Below are 13487 nucleotides of genomic sequence, written 5' to 3' on the forward strand. Positions count from 1 at the left end.
TTATATGGCTCCATGGAGATGTGAAGTAGATGTCCCTTAGTTTAGAGGCAGAGAAACCATAAATGGCGACAAAATAATGTTTTAGTAAGAAATACAGTTTTTTTAGTTATATTTTTATGTCAAAAAACTACAGGAACGAACTAGATTGATTGGTAAAATTTAAAGGGTCAAGATTGAAAACAGTTACAATGGCTACATTTATTGTAGCCATTGAAAAGTCTTCCTTGAATTTTAATTACTTCCTCCGTTAATTACTTCCTTTACTACGGAGTAGATAATTTCTTAGCAATGTTTGATTTTTAAAATTTAGTAACTTTATTTTTGTTTATCTTGTTTGGTCTGGTCTGATTTGATTTGATTGTCTGATTTGACCAAAATTTGACCTTATGTGTACGATAATGAGTAAGGAAAAAATATATCAAGTGGGATCTTGTTAGATTCGTAATTATGTATACTTTATTAATATGTAATTTTCATAATTTTTATTATTACAAAATTAAAGATATGTAGCGATAAAATATTGCACATAAAATGATAATAAGTAAAAATAAGTTGAACTAAACAAAGCCTAAGTGAACAACTTCAACCCTGTTCACTTCACCTTAAAAAAATAATATTCAGTCAAAATAATTTCAGTTCAGTAATAATAATTTCAGTTTAGCAAAAAAAATTTTAGTTCAATAAAAATAAGTTCAGTTTAGTAAAAATAATTTCAATTCAGTAAAAATCAGTAACTTTAAAGAAGAAATATAACAGAGTATCAGTAAAAATAATTTCAGTTCATTAAAAATAATATAATTTCACTTCAGTAAAAATAATTTCTGTTTAACAAAAATAAGATAAAGTGAACAATACCTTTATTAAAGACGAAGGAGTATTTGATACCTAATGGCGTACGTAATAAGCATGGCGCAAGGCTAAAAAATTTCCTTACCTCCAATTTCAGATTTTAAAATCAAATCATTTTTATTCTTTTAAAAATGTTCTTCTTCAAAAAGACACATTCTCTCTGACTTTCCAAAACATATAAAAATACAAACCAACCATTCAACAAATCAAAAAGAACCCAGAATTCCTAACTCTCTTTGCAAACCACAATATCAATGGCGAAGAGAGAGAATGGAATTTCCTTCGATGGAATCATTGGAGCTATGCCGGTTTTTGCCAAAGAGCTTATTGCCGGCGGTGTTGCCGGCGGCGTCGCTAAGTCTGCCGTAGCACCTCTTGAACGAATTAAGATTCTTTTTCAGGTGATTTTCCGATCTTCAATTACTTTTAATTTTGTGCTTTATTTCGATTATTATTGTTAGGCTTCGATAATTTAGAGGTTTTAATTGTGAATTTTGCTTGATTTGAAGTTTTTGTTTGAGGTTATTTTTGATTTTATGATGAAATTAGTTTGTTATTGAGTGTAATTTGGATTGGAATTATGCAAGTTAGGTTTGGATTGGTAAAAGGTGATGATTTTATAATAATCTTGGTGAAGTAGTTAGGAGGATAATTAAGTAGTTGAATGATGCTTCATGGTATATGATGAGAGCCGGGAAGCGCGAAAAGGATGTGTTTTGATGGGATATAGTTGGAGGGTAAGTTGTTCTGTGAATGAAGCTATTGTCAAAATTAGGAATAGAAGATGATAATGAGAAGGAAGTGTAATTTGCGGATGGATTTATATGAGTTCCTATTGAAGGAGCTTAAGTTGTGTGCTACTTATATAGTCCTGATAAATGGAAAATCATTGCTGAGAAAAATAAGGTTAGTATAATGGTGAAGTTTTGGCTGGATTGATTATTTATTGGAGTACATTGAAACTATTGGTGTGTTGGTTGAAGCTTAAAGAAACTTGATAATTGGTGACTGCTGACTGATTGCAGGCGTGGTATTAGATGGTACGAGTATGACATTGGTGGGTGTTTTTTTAATGGTCGAGAGTAGTAAATGACTGCATATACGAAGTAGAATTTACTTATTAAGCTTAATAGTGTAGTGAACTGAAAGTAATTATCTTTGGTTAAGAGTTACTGGACTTACCACATTCCCCCCGGGGGGGGGGGGGCAGGGGGATACTCGTGAAATACCGTTTGGGAAGGCAGTTGGTCCTTATGGTTAGAGATACTTGAGAGTCTTGAGGTGCTTATTTAGCAGTCAGTAGGGTTGAGCAAAAAATCAGGAAAATCCAAACTGATATTTTAGGTTTAGCGTCAGCTTTTTTGTTAATTTTAAATTATTCAAAATCAAAATTGAAGATTGAACTGAAATACAAGTGACCGAATATCACTTGTACATAGGCTAAATTGCCGTTCCTTTTATGTGTGTTTGTTCTACATTTTATTCTGTATTTTATTCCCAGTAGCACCCCTCCATATCAAGCACCACCTTGCACTGCCAATCACGAATTTACCATCACCACAATCACCAAGATGCTGACAACCAACTACTTCAATGATATAAAGAGTAACAACCAAACACCTCAAAAACCAACAAAAACCCCAAGTCCTCTGCCTGTACTTCCTCCCTCAACCAAGTTACACCTCTAAACCATGATTATATCCTCATTTCTGCTTCCTTTAGTAGAGAGGGGAAGAAATGCACCTAGGAGCATTGTTCAAGAGCTGACAAGGAAGAAAACATATGTAGACAGAAGCTTCTGTTATCAACACTATTTTTCTTAAGGAAAAAGATTTGTTGACAGTACTTAGATAACAATAACCTAGAGGAAGGGTAGGCCCATATTTGCCATTGAATTTTACCAAAAAGGTTGCAATTTTGAAACCTTGTTGGCTGTATTAGAACTTGAGGCTGTTCAAGGTAGGGCAACTTTGAAAGCCAAGCCCTCTATTCTATATGGGGCAAGGTGAAAGGCTACCCAGCTTCTTGTAAGCAAGGCAGAATCTTTACCTATTATCTTGGGAAAGCTATATGTGGAAATAGGGGAAGAAGCAGGAGAGGCCCCCGAAAGATAAAGAAATTAAGGAAAGAGAAAGATCCAATTGAATGTCCATCTGCAATCAGTGCCATATCATGGAGTATAAGTGCCTTTTACCAGCTTCAGGAATTGACTCTTGCCTTGAAAGAATTCACACGCGGCCACCAGCTTTCCCAAAATAAGGGGATATTTTCTGCTTACTGCTCACGAAAACATCCGACCTATACTATAAGTCCAGTCGTCCGCCTATCTTTATGATCTCCTTTCCTCAGTAGAAGGAACACAGCCGATTCGGAAACATTCTCCGATTCCTCTACAGAATATGGTTGAGCAAAAGAAACCGACTCAGCAACAAAGACAAGTGGTAGCATACTATGTTTCCTCATAGGATTAGAAGACAGAATCTGGTTCTGTGGGGGAAGGAAGACCTGACTTCAGGAGTGGAAGTTAAGTTCCTACAAAGGAAGATTCATTAGTTCTATTTAAGATTCTTATTCAAGATTTTTTCTTTTTTTTTTTCAAAAGTGGAGAGTGCTAATCACTTACGCTAGGAGAGTAGAATGATAGAAGTGCTATTGTTCAAGAGTTTGTTACAGAAACGATAACCGGGTAAATAAGGAAATTAGTAAGGAGTTTGTTATACATCTATAGTGAAGGAAAAGCATGTGGGAGAATGTATAAAAAGGTGATGGAGACTCATTGTATGGGCTTCCAGAGAACTAACTGCCAATTTCATTATAGTATTGGGAGAGAATTTATCTTTTGAAACTATCTAAATTCTCTGAATTATTTTCCAATTATGTTATTTGGACAAGAAGTAGCAGAGATGATTGTGATAGTGAAACGAAGAACGGAGGTGGTAATGGGAAGACAAATGACAATGAGAAGTGAAGGGGGCGGGGGTGCAATGGTGGGAGGAGAAGTGGTGTAGTTAGTTTGGTGGGTGTTAAATATATATATAATACATATAAGCAAACCAATTTCTTATTTGAACTTAATACTTTCTTGATTTCTTTCCTTTTTTCCATTGTAAACCAAAGACGCGTTAATGGTCTTACTCAACTCTACCAACTACTTTTTTGTTGTATGAGAATTAGGCTATGTTCTATCATCATTAAATCGGAGATACAAAATAAAGAAAAAAACCATAGATCTTGTTATTTGTGTTTGCTTTTTGCTGGAATTTTGTAAGATTTATAATTATTATAGATATTTGAATATACATCAATGCAATTCTAATAATTCAGGGTACAAGTATGGTCAAGTTCAAACAAACAAGGAGATAAAATTAGATCAAACCAGACTTAAAAAAATTGAGACCAATAGTTTTAGAGTACCTTACTGATCTTACGTACTTTTAGTTGATATTGAGTGGGTTCAGCTGAGTCACAGTTATTTAATTGAAGGACTGGGTGGTTGCACATGGCATATTGATTGACTCAGCAACTATATGTCTTGTTTCCTTGAAAATATTCCGTTCTTTTGCAAGTTGTAGTCATTTGAGGTAACTTTTTTTCGCTATTTAATCACCTGAACTATGCAAGGCCTTTAGGGTTCCCCACGGAAGCTTTAGTCTTTCAGCTAGTGCCTACCTTCATCAAAATAGCTGAAATTAACCGAGTTTCGATGAAGAGATTTGTGGAGCCCATGCTAATATCAGATGGGTCCCCCTTCCCCACTTTCCAAAAGTAACTTCAAGCTAGTTTATGTGGAATGCATCACTGATTTAATCGACCAATCATTAATGACTAGAGTAAAATCCTTGTGTTTTTGACTAGGTGTTTCCGTGTTGGTGATCTTTGAATTCATTAGATTTTAAACTCCTCGGTGAATCGGTGATGAGGGTCAATCTGAGGATATTATCCTATGAAAATTAGCAATGAAGATGCCTTATATACCCTTGAATGAGACATGAGCTGAGATTAACTTTCAAGTTTCTCTTAAACAATATTTGATCTTAGGCCATCTGGCATATGTATAAAGTCCGTAGAAAAAAGTTCACTGAATTCAATCACTAAAGCTTCACATATCACGACAGCATCATAATAAAAGACTTTGGTCTAAATGAACCCAAAATTTCGATCAATTCGTAAGAAGAGATGGAATTCAATCTCTGAAGTATATACATGCTATATGTAAATTCTTTCTTTTTCTTCATAACTGTTCTCTTGACGGCCTTAAAAATTATGATCTTTTGTCATACCTTCAAGCTTCTAAGTGAACTTTACTGGTATAACAATGAAGCTAGAAAATATAACAAAAGTTATTATTTTGCACATCTACTAATTTGAAAAGTTCACAAAGAAGCTAGAAGGTATAACAAAAGATCTTTTTTTATTTTCCACATCTACTAATTTGAAAAGTTAATCTGTAATTGACTATAACGTATATCGCCTTTTGTTGTTTTGTAGACAAGACAAGCAGAATTCAAAAGTATTGGTTTGAAAGGCTCATTTACTAAAATAGCTAGAACAGAGGGAATACTCGGTTTCTACAGGTGGAAATTTTAAACCCAGATACATTTTACCAAGGGGGTAATATTTAGACAAATTCCAATTTTGTTTAAAATTCAAGTGAATTAGCTGTTTGCATTAACATTTTGGCTCTATTTGGACTGGATTTAACTTTTATTGAAAAAAAAAAAAAAAAAAAATCAAACATCAAGTTACACTAGGATTCAAGATTTAGGATCCAAGTTTAAGTTGAATAATTCATCTTTGCTATTAGCAATTTGCATTTTTGGAATTTGATATTCGTTTCATTGATTATATTGTTATTATTACCTCCATTTCATATCATTTGCAACATTTGCCAAAAATAGATGTTTCATATAATTCAACAAATGTTTTCTTTCTTTTTTGAGTTGTCATTTCTCTCTATCTCTCTCCTCATCACATGCATCTCTATCTTTCTCTCTCCATCTAACACTCAAAAACAAATTTTGCCTATAAGTTCGTGTAATCCTCTAAAGCTGTAAATAATAAGAAATAGAGGTAGTATTTAAATATCACAAGACTCGAATCAATGCAGATGTGGACCGGTTTTTTTTTTTTTTTTTTTTTTTTTTTTTTTTTTTTTTTTTTTGCCGGGGGGTGGTGGGGGTCTATTAAAAGTGAAAATTAATCCTGAAATTCAGTTTGGGTATAACTATAGTATGAAACACTTTAAATTTGGTTGACTTGACATAATCTGGATTGAACTTGTTATTAAAAATTGAACCAATATGGGTTTGGCATTGGGAATTTTTGTATCCCTGCATTACTGTCTCCTAACTATTTATACTGAGTGGGTTATGTTGTTTCTTGGTAACATAAGTCTTATAAGGGTATTCTTGTCAACTTCAGAGGAAATGGGGCAAGTGTCGCACGAATTGTTCCTTATGCTGCGCTGCATTACATGGCATATGAGGAGTACAGGCGATGGATAATTGTTGCTTACCCTGATGTCTGGAAAGGCCCAGTGCTTGACCTTGTTGCAGGATCTTTTGCTGGTGGAACTGCTGTTATTTTTACTTATCCCCTTGATTTAGTGCGGACCAAGTTGGCTTATCAGGTAAACACATGGACAAACAGCTTATGTTTCTTTCCTTAGAAAATGTTCTGTCGGTGTCTTGTTTCAACTTTCATGGAAGTGTTCTAGTATACATAAAATGTCTCATAGCGGCTGAATGTGGGGTTTATTTATAGCACAGGTTGTTGGATCTTCCAATTTAAATGTTAAAGGCCTTATCCACCATGAACAATTGTATAAAGGAATTCGTGACTGCTTTTCCATGACATTTAAAGAAGCTGGTTGGAAAGGTCTTTACCGGGGAGTAGGTGTGCTGTTTACATGAAACTGTGTGTTTACTTTAACTATGTCTACATTTTATGGTCTTTTACTTACATGTTCTATTTTTTTGTCAGCACCATCACTTTATGGTATATTCCCATACGCGGGATTAAAATTTTACTTCTACGAGGAGATGAAGAGGCATGTACCTGAGGAACACAAAAAAGATATATTGGTGAAATTAACATGCGGCTCTGTAGCTGGATTATTGGGCCAAACCTTCACATATCCTCTTGATGTTGTTAGGCGGCAAATGCAGGTAGTTCAGCTCTACCTTCTAGACTTTTGATGTGATATCTATAGATTTATGTGGTTTAGATGTTGTAGAACCCTAAAGGGCTGAAAAGAGGATTTATCTGACAGGTAGAGCGGATGTCTAATGCTAGTAATACAAAGGGAACTTTACACACACTTGTCGCAATAGCTCGAGAGCAAGGCTGGAAGCATTTGTTCTCAGGGCTAAGTCTGAATTATTTGAAGGTAACTAAGCTATGGATCTCTTTCAAATTTCTAAAGCCTTCCAACCCAATATATGCTTAAGAGATATCTAGTTTACATGCATTGTCATTGACTTTTGTGCTTCAGGTTGTGCCCTCGGTGGCAATTGGCTTTACTGTGTATGATTCAATGAAATTGTTCCTGCAAGTTCCCTCACGGGATGAGGCCATTATTGAGGTGGCTTCCAGTCATACAAATAACCAAACATCGTCCCTGCATTCTTAAAAGGGATTCATTATATAATAGTTATACACTGATTCAGTATAGCATTGAGTGATTCAATTGTATGTAGGTATCATTATTGACTTCAGTTGTATATAAATACCGTCTTGTTATACTGCTTATTGTATCCATCTTCCCAACATTCAAGTCATATGAATGAATGTTTGGAATGAAATGATAAGGATTTATTTTTTCCCAGTGAAATGAAGTAATTAAAGAATTCTCAATAGTCTTCAAATTTCTTCCTTATTTTGCTAGTCTAATCTGGTGCAGATCTTTGCAGCATTTTCATAATTTGTAGGGAGTTTGAAGTGAAAATATTCAGTTTTATTCGTCCCACATGTAGTTCAATATGATGCCACGGCGATTGTGCCTACACTGAGAAGGTGCCAAGTTATGCTAGGTTAACAAATCACTTCAATTTCACTATTTTTCATCTCTTCTGTAATCAATCTCAGAAAAAACTTGGTTACAATATTGATGATGTGTAGTTATGGACTTCATTATTGGCTTCTCTTAGTGTTCAAACCTCCATATTGACTGATTTTGAGCCCTTTCTATATGGAGTATTTATACACTTGCCTGCTAGCTTTTAGGCTATGCTAGGTTTAAAATAAAACATTTGATTATATGTATTATGGAAAGTATATTGCAATGGAAATCAGATCTTCAACTTCATATTCATGTGTTTGTTTCTTTGCTAGGAAAGTATATTAGAAACAAAGAAGGTAAGAGAATGGAGAGGAAAGTTTAGAGAACCACAAGCGTAGGTGATGAAAATTGATCCCAAACTCCCAGTGTTTTCTAAAATTGGGAGAGAAGCTTTAACTTCTTAAGCTATCCCTCACTCTCTCAGGAATGGAGAGGAACTTAGTATTCCTTAAGTTTCAGCTTTTTTTTTTTTTTGGGAATAAATTTTTTAAACAAATCATAAAAAGGAAAAAAAAAAAAAAAAAGGGGAAGACTAAAAAACAATCATTGCTAGATTACAATGATGGTCATGAGGAAAAAGATTGTTGGCACAAAGTAAGCCAGAATGCTTAAAATGTCAAAATTTGGGCATTTGACAAAGAATTGTAGGTTCCCAAGTGATGACCAAGCATCTATAGCATAAGTGGTCATGGAAGAAAATTTACTTTAGAATTATGAGTGAGATGTGCACCATGGAGAGAAGTGCTCCAATGATTTTGGTTTTGGTGAGATGCATGAACAAATCAAATGTGTAGTTCATGGAAGGGCAGCACTACATGAAAGAGATTTTCTCATGAGATCTTCACAAATTTAAAGCAAGGGGGTGTGATTAAGTTATATTTCAAATCATTTATAGTTAGTGGGCTATTTGTTTCATTATTTTTAGTCATTAGTCAAGTTTGTTTCTATTAAGTCATTAAGCATGTGTTTAGGTAATGAGAGGTGGATTAAAGTAGTGGGACACTAACTTAGCCACTTCCTCTACATTTCTAGCATTATTAGGTTAGTTTTAGGATGATTTTGTTTTGTTTACAATTTATATACTAACAAGTTATATTCTTGTCTTTCAATGTGAGCTAGTTTCTTATTCCAACATTCTCCACTATCGTAACATAGTACTTATTAAATCGGTTTTTTATTTATTTTTTATTGTTTTTTTTTTTATTCTTAAACATAAATTCATAATTTTTAGTTTTTATAATTTGACTATAATATGTAATACTTCATTCATTCACTTTTAACAATAGTATTTGCAAATTGACGCTTTCATATTTTAACAATTCACCTTCTTTATTGATTTATATGTCCGGCAAAATATAGTCAAGTGGGATATTATTAGATTCATCTTTTATATTTGCACAATACTTAATTTAAAACTTTTTTTTACTTAACTTAAAAGGTTAAAATTATTTATTGACAGCCGTAAAACTAAAAGTGTTGCAACTAAAAGTGAACAAAGGCTTATTGTATTTAACACTATTAATATTAAAATAGTAGTTTACTCTCTCCGTTCCTTATGCAAATGTAAAAAAATAAAAAAAAAATAAAAAAAAATATAAAAAAAAAACATAAGAAGCAATTAGTTTACTCTCTCCGTTCCTTATGCAAAAATAAGGTCAAATTATGAGCATTGACATATGTGCAAAGTTTAACTGTGTCAATTAATATGTGCAAAAATAAGGTCAAACTGTAATATGCATGTTGTTACCTTGGCATTAATATAAAGTTTCATAATAATAATTTTTTTTAATAATTTTCATTAATATTTAATTATACAAAAATAAGATCAAATTATGTGCATTGATATATGTGCAAAGTTTAATTGTGTCAATTATTAGGAACATAGGGAGTTATGTAGAGTATGTTTCTCATGATCTCATATTCACATCCCTTAATGATTGCTAACCGAATTCAATATGATTGAGCTAACGTTTTATTGTGGCTAGTGTGCATTGTGGACTATACTTTCTTCAATCGGATAATCTTGTATACGTAATAAGGTATTGATCAAACTCTTTTGCTTGTCTTTATTTATTTATTAATTAAAATAAAAACAAATGATGAAATAATTAAGAGTCAAATACCTCCATTTTCGAGCCATAAGTCTACGGTTAACAAGTATAAATATCAAGAGTTGCGGCTAGTTGGATTTGATGACGAGAAGTCGTTATTCATTCAGTTGTCTTCCATTATTATATTCAGAATTTCAGATTCGTCTTTAGTGTTAGACCATGTGAAAGTAGTTTTATGTTCATATTGTAGACGCTTGAAAAGGAATCCTTAATTTTTTTACGAATCATATGCATTATGCCGAACCAGTTGAAGATATACAACACTATTTTTTTTTTGTTTTTTTTTTTTTGGTTTTTGTGAGAAAGATCTCGTAATATTATCTATTTTTCTTTAATATAGATTTGGATTTTCACTCTTTCATTAGAAAATAATTAATAATATCGCCAACATCTGCCAAAAAAGTTGTTATTGGTAGGAGTATAGTTATCGCCCTTGGAGAGTGAGGGATAGCTCAAGTGGTTAGAGCTTCCCTCCCGATTTCAGGGAATCCTGGGATCGATTCTCATCATTCGCCCTTGTGGCTCTCTAAACACCAAAAAAAAAAAATAGTTATCGTTCTTGTTTTATGGTTTGTTAATTACATCATATTTGTGCACTAGAAGTATTTACAAAGGAAATTTTGTCAATTACTACTTAAAAAGGGCACCTTGTACCACCTCTAGCCATTTCTCGGCGAATTAGTGCAATTATAAACGTCACTTATCACCTTAAAACTAATTACATTAAAACTAGTAATGGAAACCATTGATAAGTGATTTAAATTGGATTAAAATAACATGTATGAATTAAATTTTATGACTAATATTTTTTGGCTAATAATTGACGTTATAAATTACATTTTTTTTTGGCTATTAAGGTGATTAATAGGTCATATGGCTATTAAGGTGATTAATAGGTCATAAAATTGAGATTATAATGACACAAACTACATTTAAGGTATAGTAATAAGTAATGTCATAATTGGTTTAATTCACCGGAAAATGGTTGGAGGTAGTAATTATGTAATATCTGTTAAGGGTAGTAATTAACAATATATTTTACATTTAAGATAATAATTAACAATGTTGTTTCTTTTTTAGGGTAGTAATTGACAAATATTAGTGCTACTCTTAAGGTGCAAATTAGTTGGTGCACTTGAGTGTATAGCTCTCATCAGCTCATGGTATACCCGATCAAAATAACTTAACATATTTTCTTTAATTATATTTTAAATTATTAACTATTATTATGCTCATAATTTTTTTTTTTTTTTATACTATCCCATGTTCCTTTAGTTTTTGAAAAAAAAAATTGAATATGTTTTTCTAGGTTAGACATGTTTTTTAATTTTTTTTTTTTTTTTTTTTTTTTTTTTTTGGGGGGGGGGTGTTTGGTTGGTTCATGTTGATCATTTATTTGTTTTTAGATCTAGTAACTTTAGGGTTTAGGGTTCATGTTCATGTGTTTTAGCCAACATATGTTAATTGAATTTAGCCTGTACGTTCATTGGTTCGGACGAATAGTGAACATTGTATATGCAGGTACACAAATCAGTAATATAAATGCCCTTAAGGCCAGGTTGCATGTAAACTTTTCGATGGATGTATTAAGAATGTTGCATTGTACACACGGAGTACAAGTATTTAGAATGTAGGACAAAATCACACATCGATTGATCAGATGTACTTGTTATTGTTTAATCTAGTTTAATATATCCACTTCTAGCTTCTTATGTGCATCCTTTTATATCAATTTCCTCAAATGAATAAAGAAGACACTGAATATATTGAAGCATCCAAAAATGGAAAGTAGTACAAAGTATGTTACATTCATTACCAAAATATTATATATGGTGAAGTTACAAATAAAAGCAGCAGCCTAGCATGGCCAACAGCGCAGCAACTCTTACAAACACAACCTTAGCTTCTAATTAACCACGAAATTAAGGTGTATTTGAATTATTATACTTCAATGGCTCAGTGATGAAGAGTTCATACATATTATTCGTTATGTTTTTGGTTTGTGATCGAGTAGCTTATTAACAAGAAAGGTTATTTCCAGGCGAAACACCAAGCTGCTTACAGTATTGAGTATAGTAACCAACACGAGCATTGACAGCAGGTGTGTTTCCACCACCACATTCTCCGCCATTGACTGCTCGAATGGTGGATCCGAACCCTTGGCCGGATACGATCCTAGAGTGGACATTGTTCATCCAAAACCAGAATGCTGTCTTGAAGGCAATTACTGGATTGTTGGCAACTGTTTCTGGTGCATTTATACCGTCGAATCCGATGCTTTTACCTGCAGCTCCGTAGTTGTAGTTCCATGTGATCTGAATTGGTCCTCTGCCGTAGTATTGCTTGTTTGGGTTGCATGGCCATTGTGCACTTGATTGACAATAGTTTGATTTCGCAATCTCCTCTATGTAGCAAAAATCTACAATATAAAACAAAGTTTAATTACTCGTTTATTTATAGAGTACTAGATCTATATACACGCGATACATGTTTTACATTTTAAAATTTTAAAAACACCATCTATTTTAAAACCGTAAGTAAAATTCACGGCTTTTTTAGGTGGACACCACTATCTCACCCCTTGGTTTATATAATAGAAACACGTACGTTTTTATAATATCTTATCATACTTTAAAAACAAAGTTGCTCTGCCAAGAATTAAAGGATGATATTATGATAATAAGATGTTCAAATACTAAATATGAAGTATAATTAAGCATGAAGAAAAAGTTCTAATAAACACTTACGTCCAGTTTCATGGGTGACATGAGCAAAGAAGGCGGCGACTTCACGCTTAGTATCATCGGAGGATCCACCTTTGCCGAACTGAGGATAGTTATTAAGAGCGTTCAAGAAAGCAGATCTGCTGTAAAAGCTCTTACCAGCACAGCCAGAGCCTGCTTGGTTAAGAATCCCATTAAAGAACGCGTTTGTCACCAAACTTTGTACCGAAGCACCACCACCACCTGATGGGGTTGGGGTTGAAGAGTAACAAGGGCCTTGTTGGCACCCGTCGCCACAGTAGGCTGCGGTGGTGCCACAATAACCATATTTGCTACAGCAAAGGCCGGAAGCACACCCACAGTTTTGAGCGGTAGTCATTGTGCATGACATACAAGCAATTGCCACGAGTATGGCGAAAATTTGTCCTAGAGACGACATTTTTGTTGTTGATGTTTTGAGTATGTGATGACTGATGAATTTGACATTACAAAAATGGGTTTATATAGAGATCATCTAGGAAAGAAAGCAAAGTAAATGTATGTAGGATTAATTTTAATACGTTCAAAATGTTGACATTTGACTTTGGACAGTCGTAATATGCGACTAATATTTTTGACTTGTTCATGACTTTCATGTAATGAGTGATAGTTTTTTTTTTTATTAAAAAAAGAAAAAAAAAAAAAAACGTAATGATTGATTGATATTAAGTATATTTTATGGATAAGGCCATTAATACTATTAGG

At 33.3% G+C, this 13487-nt stretch overlaps 2 protein-coding genes across 2 annotated transcripts; one reads left to right on the forward strand and one right to left on the reverse strand.

The window, feature by feature from the left end:
* The first annotated feature begins 942 nt into the window (after positions 1–942).
* LOC110716854 (mitochondrial carrier protein CoAc2-like) lies at positions 943–7706 on the forward strand. The gene is made up of 7 exons (XM_021895499.1): positions 943–1250; positions 5338–5423; positions 6271–6478; positions 6618–6744; positions 6832–7016; positions 7121–7237; positions 7343–7706. Exons 1-7 carry the CDS (start codon positions 1104–1106, stop codon positions 7478–7480), a joined length of 1008 nt encoding a protein of 335 aa, XP_021751191.1. The 5' UTR covers positions 943–1103; the 3' UTR covers positions 7481–7706.
* Positions 7707–11762: 4056 nt separating this feature from the next.
* Positions 11763–13235, reverse strand: LOC110716843 (endochitinase EP3-like). The gene is made up of 2 exons (XM_021895489.1): positions 12768–13235; positions 11763–12439 (listed from the first exon to the last, which is right to left on the reverse strand). Exons 1-2 carry the CDS (start codon positions 13180–13182, stop codon positions 12039–12041), a joined length of 816 nt encoding a protein of 271 aa, XP_021751181.1. The 5' UTR covers positions 13183–13235; the 3' UTR covers positions 11763–12038.
* Between the last annotated feature and the right edge of the window lie 252 nt (positions 13236–13487).

This window comes from Chenopodium quinoa, unplaced genomic scaffold (assembly GCF_001683475.1).
Source record: "Chenopodium quinoa cultivar QQ74 unplaced genomic scaffold, ASM168347v1, whole genome shotgun sequence".
Taxonomy (NCBI): Eukaryota; Viridiplantae; Streptophyta; class Magnoliopsida; order Caryophyllales; family Amaranthaceae; genus Chenopodium; species Chenopodium quinoa.